The sequence below is a fragment of the Centroberyx gerrardi genome, chromosome 8 (assembly GCF_048128805.1).
Source record: "Centroberyx gerrardi isolate f3 chromosome 8, fCenGer3.hap1.cur.20231027, whole genome shotgun sequence".
NCBI classification, from domain to species: domain Eukaryota; kingdom Metazoa; phylum Chordata; class Actinopteri; order Beryciformes; family Berycidae; genus Centroberyx; species Centroberyx gerrardi.
This window is the reverse complement of record NC_136004.1, coordinates 13,967,290-13,989,311: the sequence shown is the minus strand read 5'-3', so window position 1 is coordinate 13,989,311 and position 22,022 is coordinate 13,967,290. Positions and strand designations below refer to the sequence as shown.

At 44.9% G+C, this 22,022-nt stretch overlaps 1 protein-coding gene across 1 annotated transcript in view; it reads right to left on the bottom strand.

Annotated features, from left to right (window-relative positions):
* The window catches only part of kiaa0825 (KIAA0825 ortholog), a 115,774-nt gene that overhangs the window by 51,709 nt on the left and 42,043 nt on the right, over nucleotides 1-22,022 (bottom strand). The window contains exons 17-21 of the mRNA XM_071927495.2: nucleotides 21,599-21,903; nucleotides 20,825-20,931; nucleotides 18,093-18,237; nucleotides 15,667-15,822; nucleotides 14,063-14,157 (exon numbers count right to left, since the gene is read on the bottom strand). Coding sequence (XP_071783596.2) covers nucleotides 14,063-14,157; nucleotides 15,667-15,822; nucleotides 18,093-18,237; nucleotides 20,825-20,931; nucleotides 21,599-21,903 — 808 coding nt within the window. The remainder of the gene's footprint in view (nucleotides 1-14,062; nucleotides 14,158-15,666; nucleotides 15,823-18,092; nucleotides 18,238-20,824; nucleotides 20,932-21,598; nucleotides 21,904-22,022) is intronic.

Here is a 22,022-nt window from a genome sequence, read left to right as displayed (position 1 = left end):
CAAAACGGAGCAGAGAAAGAGAAAAGATGAGAGCAGGGTGAGACTCACCTTGAGAGGAAGCAAGGCTGAGAGAGGCGGGATGGGCCACCTTTCAACTTCCACTCCTTTGTCAGATGTGTGTTAATAGTAAGTAGTGGATAGAGGGCTGGTGGTGCAGAGAAAGCACCGGGAGAGGCTCACCTTGAGAAGAAGAGCTGGAAGGAAGGTAAAAGCTTCAACATTCACCCTCCTTTTGCTAGATTGCAGGTAATAAGCGGAGGATGGTTAGATACAACGAAGGTGTATGTGAAGGATAGTCGAGGTAGAAAGGCCGCGTTACGAGTGAGGCTCACCTTGAGAACAGTGAGGGGCAGAGGGAAGGTCTACCACATGGTGATAAGGAGGGCTCTTGCATGGGGCTGGAGGAGGAACACTCAGACAGGAGGGCTCAGCTGACTGATTGCTAGGTGCAGCCCAAGGGTCACACTCGGACCCAGCGAGGGTACAGAGGTACTGGACACACATGCATGCCGGCACACATACTGCACACGTACTGTATGCATGTACACACTCGTGAGACCCACACATTCACACAAAAACACCTGCTTGAAAAACAAAAAGCGCTCACATACAGATACATTTGCATTCACACACAAACACACACACGCATACGCACATCCTATACCCCTCTGACCAGCTCTTCATCATTACAAGTCAAACTCAAGATGAAGAGAAGACAGATTACAAAACGGATGGAGTGATAGGTGGCCGGATAGAAAGAGACAGGGCAGGGAGCCTCTACAGTAATCTAAATGTCCTTTCCTATGATTGTCATTGGCATTCTCATAGACTGTCATGTAGCAGCACAATATGTCAAACAATACCACACTCCATTCAGTCTGCTGCGAAGGGAAGAGCGGTTTTCATAATGTCATAGAAAACAACATCTGAAAAAGATGCTTCCAGCAAGCCTGGGTCATGCATCCAAAGAATCCATCAAGATCACTAAATGTCTCCAGGGGCAAATTCAATCAAACAGGCTGTTCTTAACAGTCATGACAAAGCAAAGATACAGAGAAAAACAAAGATGTTTTTCTTAAAAAAAATAGAGAGAGAGAGAGAAAGAATTGATTCCTGCAAAGGCAATCCACCTCAGAAGAAAAATTCCAATGCGTTGCCTTTATGTTTCAATTTTTTCTTTGCCTCCTTCTCTTTTTCTTTGTCTTCTGTCAAAAACAACTTGGGCTAACATCGCAAGCTGTCACATCAAGGCCATCCCCTGCATCTTACAAAGGGGAGAATTCTGCAGTTGGATGGAGCGGCGAAGCTCTCAGACACCCAACCATCTTTTACACACATGAGGTGTAAAGGAAAAATGGCTTTTTCTATTTGAACCAGAGCTTGTGCCCTGAGGACAAACCCATTATGGCGCAGGGAAGGAGGTTTTCCATGCAATAATTGAACAAATAGATGTGGATGAAATGCAAATGTTTGCAGTGGTAGGGAATCTAAGTTCCAACCATTTAAGCTATTCTGAAAGAATGCGCAAATTTAAAGCTTGGAGGGTTTTTTTATTTATTTATTTATTTATTTATTCGTTTTCCTGATTACAACTGTGTCATGACATAATCATTATCTTGTCTATGTCAGATACAGTAGGTACAGAATACCTTGCTTATCAACCAACCCAGAATGTAGTTACAACGTGATCACAACCCAATGCTATAACAGGGTCTTTGATCATGTCTAAGTGGACACACACACACACACACACACACACACACACACACACACACGCACACACACACACACACACATATAGAGATGAGCTTTCAACATCAGCAAATGCTTTCAACCATCAACATCATAGCAGCCAGATAAGTGTGCCCCCTCTTTTGCAACAACCACTGGGGAGGTGAGAGGCCTTGTAGTCAACATGCTGAAAGACTACTCCATGATCAAAGACTCAGAAGAGCATGACCCATGATGGTTTCTCTAAGAAGATAGAAGAGAGAGAGAGGGTGGGAGATAGGGCGAGGAAAAAGAGAGAGTTGAAAGAAACATACAGTAAAGAGGGCTAAAGGTGGGGGAAATAGAAAGGAGAAGGGAGAGTGCAAGCACACACTTGCCGTTTGCAACAGCAAGACCGCCTGCCTGGCCACCACGTTTTGTAGTGCGAGCCAATAAGGAGAGAGTGACATAATGAATGATCCCGTTCGCTGAGTCCATATTCTGAAATATTTATCTGCACTGTGGTGTGGAGAGTGAAAGGCACATGAAGCCAGGAAAACAGAGCGGCTGCATGCAAGGAAACAAGAGGATACTGACAAGAGTGAGTGGGTGAGTGAGAGGGGAGCAAAGGAAGGGATGAGTCAGAAATAGAAAAGGAGAGGAGAGGAGAGGAGAGGAGAGAGCCATGAAGAGAGGGGGCATCAGGGTTGATTCCAGGTGGAGTGTTCACTTGAGCTGTCTTCAGATTTGTCAAGACAAGTGTCAAGACAAGTACACCTCTGTGCTTACCTGTAATGGTACAGGGACAGGAGGGCGGGACGGGATATTTCAATTCAGCAAAAGTGTGTCTGAGTAGGTCTAAGTGTGTGTGTGTGTGTGTGTGTGTGTTTTTGTCTGCGAGACAAGAGAAGGAAAGAGAAAGGAGAGAGAGAGAGTGATAAAGAAAGGCAAAGGAAAAGAGGAAGAGCTACTAGACAAAAGGCAGAGGGGCCGAGTACACAGATGACCTGTATTAGAATATGAATCCAGGCCCTCGGTCGCTCTTGGCACTTAAAGAGCCCCTAAAGTCAAGTGTCAACTATTATGTGCCATCAGTGGTGACACAGGGTCACAGAGCAGGACAGAGGAGGTCAGCACCGGTGCTCACCCTCTCTCTCAACATGCACCATTAAACAGTCCCACAGTGGCTACAATCATGTGCAAAAAGGCCTAGCTGTCATTTGGGTGGGGGAAAAAAAGGGTTTTGCAGAGACAAGAACACCTATCCACCATTTTACACAGGGGTTGGGTTTTACTTGTACAAGAAAAAACATTGTCTCTGACATTCCATTCAGTGAACAGTGTCAATATCTGCACAGATGCATACAGCTAATGATGTGATATTTTACATAATATGTGACATTTTCATTAAAAGGTGGTAACATACACAGATTTACCTCATTTCCCTACATTAACTCTCAAACAGGTAGAAGTAAAACAGCCCAAACACACAGGCAACACGTATAAAATGCTTCAGTTGTTTGCTGCTAAACCAGCTCTGTAATTACCTGAAGGAGGTTTTAATTGTCGCATGTTCTACTCTTAATATTAGTCAACGCTTTAGCAGCTCTCCAAGTGGGATTGATTGGATAAATCAGTTGGAATTATGGGAAAACAGGAGGCCTGCCAATCAGCGATGTGTGAGTGAGTTTGTGTGTTGGAGTGTGTGTGGATGGATGCGTGCCTGTGCCTGTGCATGTACATGTGCACGTGTACATACTGCCGTTTGTTTGTATGCGTGCCTACGGATGATACGGATGTGTGCAGGCAAGTGTTTGTGTGTGTGTGTGTGTGTGTGTGTGTGTGTGTGTGTGTGTGTGAGAGAGTATATAGGGCTGACAGCTGGGCTTGTTCAAAAGGCTTACTGAGCATTCTGCCTGTTTGGGAAGCAACAAGCACACAGTCTATCTGAACAGGGATCTAAAACCTGTGTCAACAGCGTAGTACAACTGGTGTAAACAGCCACTGAGTCAACATGCCGCCATTCACATACCAATGGAGAAGCAGCTCAGATATATTTGACTGTAAAATAGTAGGAGAAAAAAAAAGAATAAAGCAATGTTTACATGACAACACTACCGGTCACAGGTCAAACAGAGAGACAGAGTCAAAAACCAAAACTATGCTGGTCTTACCTGAGATTATTGTGCCAAGCTTAGTGGCAGAGAGAGAGAGGGAGAGAGAGAGAGAGAGAGAGAGAGAGAGAAAGGTAAGGAGAGAGGGGAGAGAGTGTATAGGCCCTGTGTGTGTGAGGTTTCTCTGTAAGTGAGTGCATTTGTGTGTTTTATGCTAGTGTGTGTGTGTGTGTGTGTGTGTGTGTGTGTGTGTGTGTGTGTGTGTGTGTGCGCGTGCGTGTGCGTGTGCATGTGTGTCTGCATGTGTATGATGCTAGTGTGTGTGTGTGGGTGTGTGCGTGCATGCATTTGTATGTTTGTGTTAGTGTTTGTGTGTGTGTGTGTATGTGATGCCAGTGGGTGTGTGTGTGTGTGTGTGTGTGCGGACATGTGTGTCAGTCCATCAGCACGTCGGCGTCACAGCCCTTCACTAAGTCCCAGATTAACAGTGACAGGCAGAGATCCCTCTAATTATCTCTTCCTGGACCACATGCAAATGGCACAGCCGAGCGGAGAGCAGCGATTGGCTGGGGCAGCATGGGCGCCGCCGACGGGCTAATGAGCCTGGCGACAGGATACAACCTCGTGATGTACCACAAAAACAAACCATCACCACTCATACAGACACAGACACACACACGCGTGTGCGAACACACACACACATTACGATTTAGGCATTCAGCTGATGCCCTTATCCAGAGTGACTTCCACTGAATGCGGTTCAGTGTCTTGCTCAAGGACACTTAAACAGGAGACTTTGCTGTTGCTGGGATCAAATCTGAGACCTTACAGTTTAGGCACGCTCTCTCTAACCACTAGGCTAGAGACCCCCAACACACACACACACACGCAAATACTAACTACTAATATTAACATACACATTCACACTTGTCTATGTTATGAACAGCAATGGAGGCCTATCACTGATGTGTTGCTACGACCACGATCACTATTAATATCACAACGCCATCATCAACAATAATACCATCACCACCACCACTATTACTTACAGCATATGCAGCACAGCGCTCATTCATGGTATGTTGTCACGATAGCTGAAATTTCATTCTTTTAATGTTCATTATTCAATTCAATATTGAATTGTATAAACTTTTAAACTTTGGGCTAAAATTCCATTTCAATGTCACCTCCAGAAGGCGTAGTATACATGCGGATAGCACTTGGATTGGAAGAAGAAGAAGAAGAAGAAGAAGAAGAAGAAGAACAGACAGAGCTGCAGTCTGGCTCTTGACAGTGGACTGCAGCAGTCAGCGCAAAATTCAACTGAGTAAAACAGCTGGAGACGTGGCAACAGCGTCAAACAGTCCACCATGTCTTGAACGGAATCCCAGTCAATCTAAACTGGTTGACAAAACCTGTGCCAGAAGCAAAATATGGAATTATTACGCTTACAAAGACAGATACACAGCTGACATATCAAAACCTCTGAGCAAAAGTTAACTTAACTTAGCGAGTTAAGTTAAAAAATTATTGAATGGTTTTTCATGTTTGCCATGGTATTGTAGGAGTATGGAATTAAACTTACTATTGGTACTGAAGACAAAATTCTGACATCATGACAACACTAATTCATTGCCTCCACCACTATAGGCCACCAAACAGGAGACAACAGCAAGCTTTCTATTGCAGTGTGGAGCACTGTCTTTATATTTGTAGCATCGAATGCCCCAGTGCATTCGGGGAGCCTTGGGACTTGCCATTTTTAATCGGGAACGGGTGGCTTTGTCTTGTCCCTGTTCCACCCAGCCTTCCATCCATCCTTGGAGGGCTTAACGGTAGATTAAGTGGAATTTTCATTTAGTTCTGGTGTTACAGAGAGACTCTCCAACCATCTAACCATCCGAGGTTGGAACAATCGTAGAGGTTGCTATTTATGTTATGAAATGATCTGAAGGCACAGAGTTTATCAGAGGATAACACAAAATATAAAGAGGTGAGATGAAATTGCAGAGAGTTCACAATAGCACGAGGGATAAACTGATAATCCTGTAGAGATGCAAGGTTGCTCTGTGGCCTAAGCACTGCGCACTAACTGCAATAGAAACTAATTCAAAGACCTTAGGAGTGCAGGTGGCTTGAACCAGTCAAATGGTTTGAAAGTTGGTTTCCACGGTTTCCAATGGTTTCAAGTGTTTCCACGTTTTTGAAAGAAATGGCAGGGAAACTCATTTTCATATATGAAAGAGGCAAGAACATTTTCCCCCAAATGCAAGGCACACAATAAACACAACATATTCACCTTGCTTCATATTATGTCTATTATGCCCTAATCTTAACCCAACCCTATGCATAGCCCAAACAAAATCTCAACTCCCATACCCTAAACTCAATGAATTAGGATTTACCGCCTAAGGTTACCATTCAGCCTGTATCGCTGAGGTTGGGGAAAAGATATGCTCCCACTGTACTGTACCACAAACTGTAATAGCCTGCTGTAACCACAGAGAACAGCACACTGTAATGACTGATGTCTCATGTCTCTAGAATGGTTTGACCATGACCACTCTCCGAGAAGATAGATTTGCCTTGACCCTCCAGCTCGTTTTTAGAGGGACAAGACAAATATTTCAGATGTATCACACCGAGGCATCACGCTGGAGGTGAGAGGAGGTGAGGGGAGACCGAGAGATAAATACAACCGAGGGGAAAGAGAGAGGGAGGGAGAGAGAGAGAGAGAGAGAGAGAGAGAGAGAGAGAGAGAGAGAGAGGAGAGGGAAGGAAAGAGGAGAGAGAAAAGTGCGGCCTGCCTGCCTGCCTGCCTGCCTGCCTGCCTGGCTGACAGTTGACTCTGTTGGATGTGACTTTCACAGTCTGCTGGCGGTTTGTGTGGAAGCCATCACATCTGTGACTGGCCGTTTGATTAATGAGCCTCTCAGCTTGTCTGTGCAGTTTGAGGAGGGGCCACGGCCTTATCCCAGGCATCACTGATTTATTCGCCTTTGGAGCAAACCTCCAAATATCACACACTCAAATATAAGAGTGAACATTCACACACACGCAGGCAGACACATGTACGCCCTCCATGACACGCATACAGTATACAAGGTGGTGCAGTGCAGATGCATATGCGCGCATAGGCATGCACGGACACATAAACACAGACACATGCGCACACACACACTCGTCCCTCTCCCCGCCACCTGCTTACGGCTAATGAAAACCTCAATGTGTCAGTGCTGTCCAGGGCTAGCGAAGACAAAACACACCATGTATAACCAAGCAGACAAAAGATGTATTCTGTCTCCACCAACACAAACTCCCGTCCCAAGCTGTCAGTCAGCGGAGGGGACACACACGAGGGGATCGACGAGAGAAGAAAGAAGCCCTTCCTCAATGACACATCACACACTCCTGATTTTCAGAAGTGACAAGTCTTTTGAATTTCCGGCCTCGCAAGACGGAGAGCCTGACGATGGCTTGAGAGCGTTTCTTCTGTTCCTTCAGCAGCGGCAGCCATGAAATGTCACTCTGGCTAACCTTGAGAGCTCTTTTCTCCTGTGATGTTTAATGCTTCCAAGACTAGGGCAACCAGCTGCTAAAAATGCTATGGTAACATCGCCCTTAAAGTCAGATAAATGACTGCAAAGACACTTGCAGATACATAAATGTGCACGAGTGTGCGCATAAACACACACACACAAAACCCCACCACCCACCTACACACACACTCCCTCATTCCCTGAAGCGTAAAGCAAGACCATTAATCCAGACACACTGAGATCCAGCTTCTCCCCAGGTTGATCAGCGTCCGTGGAGGAAGACGAACATTCTGACATATTTGTTTTTATTTTATTCCCTGAGAAAAAGGCCCGCCATATGGCAGCGCCCAGGAACAGATGGCGATTGCCCACTTCCTGAAAGCACAAGCGTCTATCGCCGCAATTTAAGGAGCCGCTCAAGCAAGAGAACGCCACAGACTGGCATTTTTCCACAAAGTGCTATTGTTATGGACCTGAGAGGTAACAGCTACAATGAGACAATGCAGGGAAAATGCTTTAGTGTTCAGTAGTTACAGTATAGCTGCACCGTAGTTCAAATTTACGGGTCAGTGCTGCTACTAAAGACACTCTTACTTTGGATGGCAGCTTTGAAATGTGGGCGATAAGGGATGACTGTTTACTCGTGTTAGCTGTAAAGATATAAAAAAAATGGTATAGGCCAATTGTTGCGGTATAGAGAAGGCACAGAATTAAATGATAGAGTTTCTGAAGACAACATAGAGTTAAGGACATCTAAGTTCGATCATAGGCCAGTGTATAACGATAATCTTTGTGTGTTCTTGCACTGGTTTTAGGGGACGGGACCCAGAGTAGTGGAGCGGTGTTGTAGATGTAAGCATGAATGTCCTTGGATGGTATGAGGTCCTTATGATGGAGTGGAAGGGCCGCCCTGTGACACATGAAGCTTCATCTCTCATACTTGGCTACCCCTTATCAACCAGGTCAGAGGACCTTCTCTGACACACACACACACACACACACACACAAACACACACACACACACACACACGTGCAAACTGGCTCAAGAAGTCACCTTGGCAGATGACAGTTAAAATGTGACTTCAATGTTTGGCCAACCTCTTTTTGAAAGTTTTTTTTTTTTTTCCTGATGGAGAAGGGAAACAAAAGACACAGTGTAGACTACAGTTCATAAAGGCCTGATAACACATAATGAGAGAGGAAGGGGAAAGAGAAAGACCAGCATTGTTGCAGTTAATTGAAATCAAACCTACAAAGGGATCGTGTTTCTTTTGACTGTTTCGCAGTCCAAAAAGGTAAAAGTATGCTGTGAGTGAGTTACAAGTGTTCATGAAACAAAGAGGATGTCAAAGGGTGAACAAGGACAAAAGAGAAGAGTTATTCATTCACAGATCACTGGTTGACGAGAAACTATTCAGTGTCAGTTCAATCACTCAGCGCTTTGACTACTATGCCTCTACAACAAATGGCAAGAGCTCCAACCTTGAAATAAATGAGTGAGGCAATGTGGACACATCTCAATCCATAGATTATGACAACTAACCGTAATTCTATTGGGCAATTTCTCATTCAAAGTGAAAGTTCAGTAACATATTCAAGATATCTAACATGAAGATTTTAGTACGGCAAAACAGTGTAACTATTTTTTGCTTCATACTAGAGAGTCACTGTAAAGGAACTGAGTGAATACACATCAATAGGATTGATACATTCACGATCCATACATGCTTTCCATTCAGTTCTCTTAAAAGCCTGTGGACTCTGGACCTAAAACATTGCTGAAGTCTGCCCATGAACCTTGCTTCCTGAGTACAGTATGGTGTGGTGATTCTCTGGTATTCACATCCCTCTTTCAAATGAGAGAGAAATCAGTTCTACTTTTATTTCACAATTCACATGGCTATTTCATCAGTATTACACATTCAATGGAAAGATGGTGATGAATATGAAGGACATGAAGGAGGAGAGATGTAGGTACGAGACGGTCAGCCATTCATCAGTCTCTTTTTTTCTTATAATTGACATGATCGTGATAAGTATGGAAGGGGTTTATGGAAGTGAAAAGAGGGTAAGTAAGTAAGTAAGTAAAGTTTATTTATATAGCACCTTTCACAGAGCAAAGTCACAAAGTGCTTCACAGGAGTAAAATAGTTAAAATAAGACCATCAAATAGTAAGAAACAATAAAACATAAAAACAAAGGACATAAAAACACACAGAAATACAGACACAAGAGGCTAGACAAAGGCCAGTCTGAAGAGATGAGTCTTCAGCTGCTTTTTAAAAGTGTCAACAGAGACCGCAGATCTTAAGTCCAGTGGGAGAGCATGCCATAGTTTAGGTGCCACAATTTCAAAGGCTCAATCACCTTTTGTTTTGAGCCTAGAGCGAGGGACAACCAGTAAGCCCTGGTCGGAAGACCTAAGTGACCTGCTGGTAATGTAGGGAGCAGATCGCAGATGTACGCAGGTGCCTGACCATGCAGGGCTCTATATGTGAATACAAGAACTTGAATTGAATCCTAGAAATTGAATCCTAAACTTGATGGGAAGCCAATGTAAGGAAGCTAAGATGGGTGTGATGTGAGACGTCCTGCTGGACCTGGTCAACAGCCTTGCAGCAGCGTTCTGGACCATTTGTAGACGGTCCAGGGATGACTTGCTGAGGCATGTGAAAAGGGAATTACAGTAGTCCAGGCGGGATGATATAAAGGCATGAATAATCATCTCCAACTCAGCTTGTGACACAACAGACTTGAGTTTGGCAATGTTTCTAAGATGGAAAAAACATGTACGGGACAATGACTTAATATGTTGATCAAAGTACATAGCCTGATCAAAAATAACACCAAGATTTCTAAGGTTAGACCGTACAGTTGAGGAAAGGGACCCAATACACTGAGCAACCTTGGAAACGGTACTGTCTGAAGCAATAATAAGAACCTCAGTCTTGTCTGCGTTAAGCTGTAGAAAGTTGTTGGCCATCCAGTCCTTAATGGCAATCAGACAATCGTGCAAAACAGACAGTTTGTCAGTCTTATCTGGCTTAAAAGAGATGTACAGCTGAATATCATCAGCGTAGCAGTGATAAGAAACACCTTTAAATTTGCTAATAATCAGTCCTAGGGGAAGCATATATAAAGCAAATAAGATAGGACCCAAAACAGAACCCTTGGGCACACCACAGGATAGGGCAGCAGTTGCAGACATGTAGGGACCAACCGACACAGAAAAACTCCTATCCAAGAGATAGGAGGAGAACCAGTCCAGGGCGCTCCCAGAGACACCCACCCACTGCCTAAGCCTTTCGATCAGAATACAGTGATCTACAGTATCGAAAGCTGCACTAAGATCCAGCAGCACCAAAACGGAGCATTCACCCACATCAGAAGACATCATGATGTCATTGGAGACTCTGAGAAGAGCCGTTTCAGTGGAATGCTTCTGACGGAAACCAGACTGGAACTTATCATGAATGTTGTGTGCATTCAGAACAGCAGTGAGCTGGGTGCCATGAAAAGACATGTACAAGAGGTAAGGAAACAGAACAACCTGGGTAAAAATGCCAATTAAATCTCATTCAAACAAAGTATGCAAGCATGTAAGGATCAAATAGTTGGCATTCTCTAGAGACGAGGCCAGACTGTATACTGTATAGGGTCAGCTAGTCAGGGTAAAACACGGCTGGGTGTCTCAGTCAGCAAACCAGTCAACCAGCTATCTCCCCAGTCAGTCAGTCAGTCCATTATCCATCCACCAATCCATTTTTCCAGACATGTCATTCTTCAAAGCATGCCAGCCAAACAACAGGTTAGTCAGCCTGCCAGCCAGCCAGTCAAAATGCCATTCAGCCAGCCATTAAGCCAGCTAGCCATTCCACCATTCATCGCTCCCGCCATCCGTCCAACCAACCAGTCAGTAAGTCATCAAGCCAGCCCACCAGTCAGTCAGCCAGTAAGCCAGCCAGCAAGCAAGCTAAAAAGTTAGCGCACCCACTGGCAGCCACATTTCACCCTTCCATCCATCCATCCATCCAAGCACCCGAGCATCCAGCCAGCCAGTGAGCCAGGTCAGCCAGTCAGCCAGTCAACAACCCTGGGGGTCCTAGGGTAGTATTAATCAGTCTGGTTTCTGCTGAAAAGCTCAATCTGCAGATGATGGATGAGCCATCGTGCTGAGGGAACCGAAGTGACAGGTGACAAAGAAGGACACACACACCTGTATAAATCCACTCTCCCTCCTGTCTGGCCCCAGCGCTACAACGTCAAGGTAGCAGGGTGAAAGTGTCTCTTTGTGTGTGTGTATGTGTGTGTGTGTGTGTGAGGGATGAAGGGAGAGAGAAAGAGCAAGTGTGTGTGTGTGTGTGTGTGTGTGTGTGTGTGTGCATGTGTCTCAGCATGTGTCCTGCCCTGCTAATGAAGTCATCTGAGCAGTGATTTAACAGCCCTGGTGTAAAAGCCTACCGCCCTTAACTCATTGCCTGGCTCCATTAGAATGTGATATAAACCCCGGGCACAATAACTGTCCTGCCACTGCAACAATATATAGGAGGCCAATGGGCCACACTGCTAACTCACACAGTCCGGGGAGGGGAAATCTATTGGCTGTGCACAGAGAAGAGAAGTCATTCAAGGAGACTAAAACTTGTAAGACAGAAAATACAGAGCGTCACAAGGTCGGGATGATAGGTATTTTTTGTACAGTACAAGACAGGGTCATTACTATAAATATTGTCAAGTCTGTAAGATTATATCCTGTGGTTTGTCCAGCAACTGGAGGTAGTAAAAGAGCAATTGTTGCGAAAATCACAATGAAAACAGCCTAGGGCACTTCAGTCTGAGGTTACGGAGAAAGCATTATCCTTATCTGCTCTAACTAATGGATCTATGGATCCAACATCAGTGCGCTTATCCTATGAATGGCCTTCCATAGCTTGAGAGATATTTTCGAGTCGGAGATGGATCTGGGGAAACTTTGACAGCTTACATGTCGTCAGCCGTGAAACTAACTTCCTGCACTGTGCGAGCGTCTCAGCCGTTCCAAATCCTCCATGAAATCTGCTACTCTGGCGCAACAAAGAGACGCTAATGAGGCAAATGACAGAATCTCAGACACTTTGATACTGTGAGATTAGGGTGAATTATATAACCTTTACCCCCTCCCACCCCCAATTTCTACAGCCATCCTCATACTTTTTGTTACTTTTGTCATTATTGACTGCTCTCTCTCCATCTCACTCACACTCTCTTTCATGTCTGGCTCCAACACTGCAATGCCAATATCTCTCTTTCTCTCCCTCTCTTTCTCTCTATCTCTCTATCCCTCTCTCCCTTCCCTCCTCTCTCACTTAATGATACACTTCATTCAGCTGCTATTCATGAATGATCCAACATTAATTTGGCTGAGGCAAGCACTGACAGTATCTGTCTTAACACATGCAACAAAGCAGCACATAGGGGGACGAAGAATGGAGTGTGTGTGTGTGTGTGCGTGTGTGTGTGTGTGTGTGGGTAGCGGCGTCGAGGCCACATAGCACAGCACAGAGCCGCGTACTTCACCCTTATTAGACCTGTGTCCTTGGCAGATGCAGAGCTTGCCCTTTGTTAGAAAGGTGTGTGTGTGTGTGTGTGTGTGTGTGTGTGTGTGTGTGTGTGTGTGTGTGTGTGTTACAATGGCGGTGATTTAGAATGGATTGGGCGTAGGCGTGGAGACAAGGTGCAGTAGCCCCATGGCTCCCTGATAGCTGGCAGCGTGACAGCTGTGAATGGAGAACAGGGAACAGCCTGAAGTATTGCCATCTAATATGTGTCACATACCTGCATAAATATTTATGCCCCCGTTGCAGAGCAGAACAGGGGAGGAGGAGGAGGGGTGGGTGGGGTGTGGGGCGGGGGGACGTGAGGGACAGGAGAGGTGGACTTGGGAGAAAAACTCTTCAATCAGGTGACACCAAGATCTGAGCTAGCCACTCTCTTTCCATCCCTAACTACCTCTCTCTCTCTCTCACTCTCTCACCCACTCTCTCTCTCCCTCAAGGCTATAAGACCTTGGAAGTACCACAGAGCAGGCGTACCTCAATCATGAAACTCTGCTAACATTTTGTCCGTGCACACAGTACAGTCAGTCACACACACACACACACACACACACACATACAGACATACATATGTGCATGCATGCGATTCACCAAGATATGATTCTATGCTTCACCAGACACACAGCATGTTATAATACTCTAACATTTCTTCTTTTCCAAAGAGCTCTTCCCGCAGCTCTGCCTCCACTGTAGAAGTCACAGGAGCCCTTGGCCTTTGAACAAAGTGGAAGTTTGAACCTCTGATGAAGAGCAGCGAGGCTATATGATCCCCGATGACAGAAGCTTATGCCGAAGTTTAGTCAAAAGGGAATTCGGGGAGGAAGGGAACTTGTTTCAGGAGTCCCCAGTGAACATCTCATTTTGTACAGGTAAAGACACTACTGATGCCGCGCATGTCTCTGCGGAGCGGGGCTTTTATTTCATGAAAAGACGGCTCAAAAACAAAAACACCTGCGAGGAACGTAATGAAAACATGAAATAGAAAAAGACACAGTCACTCTCACACTCACGTCTGCAAGTGCAAACACACACACACACACACACACACACACTGTACATGCACACAAGTGTATGTAGGTAACAGTGAGTGAAAGTACTGTTTTACCTGTTGGCCAGCAGAGTTTTGAAGGTGACCCGACTCATGCCCTGATAGGCTGGCAGCAGCCTCGGCCAGTCCCATGCCCAGTCGGCTACGGCACTCTGTTGATGTATGAGGATAGCCTATTGTTAGTTATTAATCAGGGTTAATACCATCAGTGCATTACCGCTCCAGCTGGGACCCACTAACAAAGGAGGAGGGGGGTCCCCAACACAGGCCACCGACACCGGGCGATCAATCATGTCCGCACAAGAAGGTTTTTATTCCAATAAGACAGCAATTAATTTATAAATCCATTTGGGGGGATGTAGCCATCATTTATAGAAAGATAAATCAATTTTGGGAGGGAGTCGTTACTCTTCTGACTGCTCTGCTTTTTTTTCTCTCCATCTTCAATGGCACCCCGCCAACCCCCTCTCACTCTCTCTCTCTCTCTCTCTCTCTCTCTCTCTCTCACGCACGCACACACACACACACACACACACACACTCGGCACTAGCACCATATTGGGAAAGCAAATAAAAATCAGATTGCTTTGATTGCCAAAATGTCACTCTTAACTCCAGGCTGAGTTTTATTGACAAAAGGAGGAGAACTCAACTCGCTCCCTCCATCCCTCCCTCCCCCTCCACTCCTTCCTCTTAGGTGATTGATGGATCTAGCGTTTTTTTTCCTCCTCCCTCCATTTTATTTGACAAACAACACAGGCACCTGAAGCGGAGAAGGCATTTTAATCATTCTCTTAATAGGGTGTTTCTATGCAAAGCTATGCAGCCTCCTGTGATAAGCAGAAAACAGGCCAAGTCTTAGGATTAGAACGTGTCTGTTCTTCAAAAACAATAGCAGCAACACAGGTACATTACAGGGAATCACAAATGTATAAATACATCTAATCCACTTAAAAAAAGTAGAAAGACACACACAAGCCTGTCTGAAGAAATATTAGCCTTTGTTGATTGTTTTGTGTGATATTACTGCTATTTCCCTTGACAGTAGGGGGAGAGAGGAGCGAAGCTGAAAACTCTCACATGGAACCAAAACTACCTGTAGCTAGACTTATCCCCTTTAAGGAGAAAATATCTAACAATTAACTTAACATCTTGGTGGCACTCTGGGGGGAAAGTTTGGGGTAGGAGGGTGTATGGTTCAAAGCCCTGAAGAAGTGCACTTTAAGGCTGCACTCCCTTTTAACATTATTCAATTTTCTAAGGAAAAAAAAAACTTCTGTCATCTTTTTCACCTTTTTAATGTTCTTTTCTTCCTGGCAGCCTGACTCCTGCTTGGGGAGGCAGCGACCTACGGAGAATAAGGAAGCTGAGCTCCAGAAAGAGCCGACAACTTCAGAGAGCGCCACAGTATCCAGTTCACTAGAGACTCATAACAACTCCTAACCCCCAACACTCTACTACTGGCCTTGGCAGAAAGTTTAACAGACGCGACCCTGCACATCACATGCATGCCAACACACACATAGTACAAGGGCTAGATTAATCATGAAGCGGCACACATAATCATGGGAATGCCTTGGACATTTCATGGGGATAATAAATGGACCATGAATATTTTTTTTTCAATTGTTCGCTGCCAAAAATGACCCCTGCTTGACTAACCTGATCCAGCTTCTTCCTGCCAATGTGGTCAAACTGGGTGAGAGGGTTGAAACAGGCTGGAGCCACATGACCTTCAGAGCCAAGATCAAAATTCACCATGTGAGGAGGATCATCAGGTGAGTCTGCCGTTCCACTCAGCTTAGACATCAACAGTTCCTGCACCCAGAGTGGAGGATGAGGAGAGAGGGAGGGTAAACACAAGAGATAAAAGGGAGGGAAGCTTGACAAAGAGAGGCTGTGACTGAGTGACAGTCAGAAAACAGAGAGGGAAAAAAACTAAAAAAAAGTAAGACCAACAGAGAGGTTAATAAGTTATATAAGTAAACTTCCTCAAACTGAATGAGCAGGAATAATAAAACAACATCATGTCAACAGGGAATATTCTGGAGAGACATTCAGCATGCTGCTATGGACAATTAGTACATTTCTGCCTATTGCTATCTCTGTTTTTACAGTTGCAGTAATGATAATGAATGGGCATTGTGACAGTCTTTCTTGCCTGATTCCCAGTTTGATTGACCCAACAAAATTAGGAACTAATCATGTGCAGACAGGTTTTACACCGCACTTTTTCTAGACACAGTAATGGACAGCAGAATGGTCTCCATCCACCTATTCCCTAATTGATCAGCCCCAACAAAAGTAGAAATTAATCAGAGCTGTTCAGAAATAGAATTATGAAAATACAGGACAATTGGAGAGGACAGTGATATGTGTAGACGTGGAGAGAGAAACGGAGGGATTTTCAGGACGAGAGTTAACTTTCCACTTTCGATTCTGTAACCTTTGGTGTGGTTAGTTAGTGCAGGAGCCTTGTGAGATGTATAAAGTCATGAGGGTTGTGTGTATGTGTATGTGTGTGTGTGTGTGTACAGGGGCACCCCAGTGTGAATTCACTATATCCCCATCCGTCAGCTTGACATGGCCTCCGAACCTCCTCTCCCTCCACCCCTCCACCAGCCCAGTCTGACCCTGACCTGCCTGTTCTTGCCTTGACCTTGGGTGGGCAGAGATGCTATAGCTGCCAGGAGGGCCAACTCCGAGCCTGTTTGGGAATCCCATTTACATTCTGTCAGATTGCTAGCCAGACGTATAGCTGTTTATGAATTCCATAAACAGCAGCACAGTGTACGATGCATGAGCTTACAGTACGTCTGCCAGTCTGTCCGTCTCTGTTATTCCACGCTGGGTCTTAAAGGTCAGTTTGTGATAAGGCATCTATAGGAGGGCCATGTCACCAACAACAGCATGAGCACCAACACAGTCTAGCCCCTTATGGCTCTTTACTGTAGATCCACCACCCTGTGTTAGTATCTCTGACCTAGCATTCCAGGGTTCTCCAAACATTTCTCTTGGGGGTGGAGCCGTGCGTTTTTGTTTGTTTGTTCTTCTGCCATGCATTTTATTTATGTTTATGTGCTCCTAGATCAATTTCTGAATGGAAGATAATTAAGCTTTATACTACTTGAGATTACTATTCCCTCCCATTTGAAGAGCCAGTGTGGGCAGAATACGGTCCAGGTGTAAGTTCAATAGGTGTATGAGATACTTTGTACAATAGGTGTAGCGTGGAGTATGTTGGTATCTTTGTGATATAGGAGCAGACTGTTGCTGTTAATATAAATACACTGTAGGTGGATGTTGTTTAGGTTGGTTTCTTTCACAGAAGAAGCAATGTCTATTGAAAAATTACTTACATTTAGAGGTATTAAGTAACCACTTATAAGTACTGTAGTTGCTGTACATAACTACATATTTAACAGTAATTTTCTGTATATTTTTAATTTCTACATTTTTTCTTCTACTTGAGTATTTTTTTTTAAAGAATTGACTCCTACTTTACTTAAGTTTTGTTTTACACATATGAGTGGGGAATACAATGAAATATGGTACATTAAAACAGTTATTGTTATTATGGGTTTTACCTCCCATCACTGGTACTAACTTTGTAAATAGGAGCTAAACCTTGAGGTGATGTGTTATTTGCATAGACCATGCCAAACTTGTAATCTATTAACTTTAGGCAGCAGATCTTGAAACCTAAAGAAACCAAAAGTAACAAAGCTCTTGAGTACTTTTTAGTGAACTACTCTTCTTTTTTTGGTGAACTTTTTTTCCCCCTGAGTTTCTCTGATTAAAATTTAACTGAAGTAACGCTTGAGTGAAAGCGTTACTGGTGCTCTTTCCAACTCTGATCCCAATATGTGGTACCTCTGTGTGGCTCCCTCTCCCCCACACGTGGTGAGTGTGAAACACAGGAAATCAGCGTAGGTTTGCACCCTTGAGGTCATCAGAACAACAGAAGATCAGACCAGCCAGACTGCACACAGGCAGCAGCCCTCTCCCCTCCTTCTCCCCCTCCTGAACAGCCTGCGGCCTCAGGCCAGCAGCCACCTAATTGCTGGGGAGAGGGAGTGCTTCCCTACCTCATTGCCTTGGATGATGTGATAGATCTGCCTCAGGTAGTCGCTGCCACCTGCTTTGTGGCAGACCTCCAGCAGCATCAGGCCTATTTTCTGCTCAGTCAGTTCAGCCGCAGCGACTCCGCTCTCCCTTCCTTGCTCAAACACGCTAAGAGAGGAACAGAGATGGGAAGCGGAGGTGGAGATGGGAGAGGAAACCAGACAGACACACAAAGAGACAGAGAGAAAAAACACAGAGGGGGGGAAAGGGAAGGAAAGAAAGCAGAGTGAGAATGATAAAAAGTGAGAGGGATGTGTCAGCTTGTGTCTGTATACCGCTTCAATGGCCACACTTCTCTGGCTAAGGAGGTATTTTCCAGTTTTGGCAAGAATTTTGGGTGAAATTTTGCTTTTTGTTTTTTTTTTACACACTGAAATTAATTGAACCATTATACCCGAGTTCAAAATTAATGTTTTCAATATTCAAACAAACCATTCATTCCAGAGAGGCAAAAGGACTTGAAATGGGATTCTTGGCATGAAAAGAAATATGTGCGCTCCACAAAATTGTCTGAAAGCAGGCAAGAAAACCACATCACTCTGGTCAAGGCTAACACTGAGAAAGTGAGTGAGAAAAGTAGACAAATTATTGAGCCACAGATAACCAAATAATTTTGCTTTTTTCATTACCATTCACAAGGGAATGGTAATTCCCCACACAGGGAATTTTGACTGAAGGATGCCGGTGCACTGAAAATGATTGTGTGTTCTTATGTGTGTGTGTGTGTGTGTGTGTGTGTGTGTGTGTAATTGTGTGTCAAGGTCCCCATGTATGTACAGTCCCCTACCCTGGCAGACGCCCGAGTCATTTTCCTGCCCTTCCTCTATGGATGGATATCACACTACCGTCCATCAAACCTTCTCCTTCACATACACTTCCTGTCATTGTTTTCTCTCTCTCCCTCTCTCTCTCTCTCTCTCTCTGTGCCTCTCTCTGTCTCTCACCCCTTTGTAATTATAAGGTGGCAGAAACAGTGTCGCCTGTCAGGCAGCCATTGGCGGCTTGACATTGAGAGTGGCAAAGGAAGAGGAGTCCCGTCTCGTCCATACATCCCCTCATTCTTTCGCCCCGGCGGCCCGGCGGCTGGTGTTGTCGGCGACGGTGGCTGTGCATCCGTGTCAGCACCTGCGCTGTATCCTTTCCTGTCCATCACTGTGCAGGTGAAGCAGATGATTGGATTCAGTCAGCGGGGTGATTAATGAGGGCCCCTCCGGATTTGGGACAGCCTATCAATCATGTCATTAGGGCCAATGTGCCCTGAAAGAGGCAGACCTCCGCCAAGGAATAACTGCATTCATCTTCATCTGTGTATGCATCCCGTCAGCCCAGCCAGGGTCACCATGATGGAGAACAATAATCTTCTCCTCTACAAATTACTTTGCAAAGACAAGGTGGGGTGGGGGTGGAGGGTGGAGGGTGGAGGGTGGGGTGGGGGGGTTACAGTTGGGAAAGGAAGGAGGGAAAGTGGGATGAGGAGGAGGGGGTGGGAAGGGGTGAGTGTTCTTCGTAGAGGGGGTTTACTCTCTCTCTCTCTGCGTGTGTTTTTGTGTATGTGTGTGTGTGTGTGTGTGTGTGTGTGTGTGTGCGTGTGTGTGTGTGAAGCCAACGGACAGTTTACAGGGGTTTTCTTTGGACCTACCCCCCCCCCCCCCCCCCCCCATCTCTGGTTTCTCTCTCTCTCTCTCTCTCTCTCTCTCTCTCTGTGTCTTTCTTTCTGACACCACTGTATTCTGATTGTTTACAAGCCAGGCGTCACTTCCCTGTGAAGGTTAGTTTAATGAATAGTAATGATCCCACTGAATGCCTCCGACAGGTGATACATAATCACTCTTCTTTCACTTTTCCACTCAACTCCCCCCTCCCCCCACCTCTTCCCTTCGTATTTTTTCTCCCCCCTCTGTCTCATCCCTTCTTCCTGTCACTGAGACAGACAGCATTTCCTGGAACTGGGGGTAATCTACTCAGTGTTTTATTTATTTCATTCTTCTTCTTCTTTAATTGTACATGTTGGGGTGGTTTGTGCTAGGACGCTGGATCGCCCTTTTATGAGGATGGATGTGTCCAGAGTTTGTTGTGATAAAGTAAGCGGCCAAAGACGCAATTTCTGGGAAAGAGCTGCAGAGCGCCGAGCCAAAGGTCACAGATCAGCCCAAAGTGAAACCTGTTTTCCCATCACCTCCGCCTGTTTCCCACTCAGACAGCAGCAGGTTCATCATTTACCACAAACAACACATCTCAAAGACACATTGAGGTTCTCTATGAAAAATGATGATGATGATACAATAAATCAAGATTTGAATGCTCAATTAAAAAAAGCATATTTAAATTGCACTCTCTTTTCATTGTTTTATTCCGAATATATTGAATGTCAACTGTCTGACCGCATCATGAATCAGTCTGAACCTCCTCCTTCATCAGCCATCTACCCCCGTCTCGCTGTTGATCAATCACCGAAATGATGTATTGGGAAATTTGCATTCATTTTATGAAAAGCAGTTTTTATGATCAAAATGGTCTGATCCCTCATGTTTTGTTAAAGGTTGAACATGAATAATCAATATCTACTAAGAACTGAGACTAATGATGGATGGGATAGAAATGCCGCTGTTCTGAGTGCATGAAAACATCCATATATACCACATCAATACCAGTCTGACCTTGACCTCACGCTAAATCCCTACAGTTGACCTCTCACCTGTCTGAGCAGAGCTTGCGGGCCTTCTGCAGCTGCATGGTTGTCCACTTGGGTCTTTTCTCCTCCAGGGCCTGCAGCACCTTGTGCACTGTGGGCTTGGGGACGCCCTGCCAGACACACAACAGGACACCAAGTTCAGTAAATTAGAAGTGAGTGTGAAAGGCAACAAAAGTAACAAAAGAAAAAGTTAAGAAAAAGTAAGTAAGTTGTTTGTTAAGTAAAATTCTAAGTAAAATGTTTTATCTCACACACAAATGCACTTGACCATAGGCTACTTGCGGACATACACACAGATACATGGCACACATCAACACACCAAACCAACGGCCAACATGATGAGACAAGATGAGATCAGGCTCACCAACTCACTGTCCTTGTTTAAAACAACTTGATGTCTAAAAAAAGATTTTTGGCTTACTTTTACATGAATTATAGTCTGTATTCTGATTTTATTCTTGTAATCATTCTGTGCATTTGACCTCTCACCTTCAACCACTTGTAATTCTATGTGCCATGTGTTGTATGTTATGCCGTAAATGTATGTTTCCTGTGTTGGTGTTTCAGTGTATCTGTGTTTCACCTGTACTGACTGTGGAAACAAATTTCCTCTCTGAGGACAATAAACATCTATTCTCTTCTAACCTATTCTTTTGTATTTGTTCACATTTTTATTTACTGCTTTAACTTCTTACTGAACTTGTAACACTCTCTATTTTGATTGGTGCTCTATAAATAAAGTTTATTATTTATAATCACACACACCTAACCCCTTACCTTCTGTTGAATGCCCATGGTAGCCTGGAGGCACTCAGCCAGCAGGGCCAGGCGGTCCTTGGCCCCCCGGTCCAGGGCCAGACCACTGACCTGTTCCAGCGTGTCTGGGTCCTCCAGGCTCTGGACCAGGCAGCTTAGCAGGGCCCAGAGCGACAGGCCCATGGAGCGCAGCTGCCGGGCATGCTGGGAGAGGTGCTTCTCCGCCACATGGAAGAGGAAGCGGATGGGGAGAGGCAGGGAGGCTACGGCCAAGGGCAGGTTGGTGAAGACGAAGGACAAGGCCTGAACAGCCAGGGAAATGACACCTGGACAGAGAAAGAAATGTCAACCAGCCTCTCGTGGCTTATTGCTTAAGTGAAAAACAGTAACTGTATTCCTATCCCTGAACACTTTGTCATTCTTATTATTACTTTTTGTTAAAAAA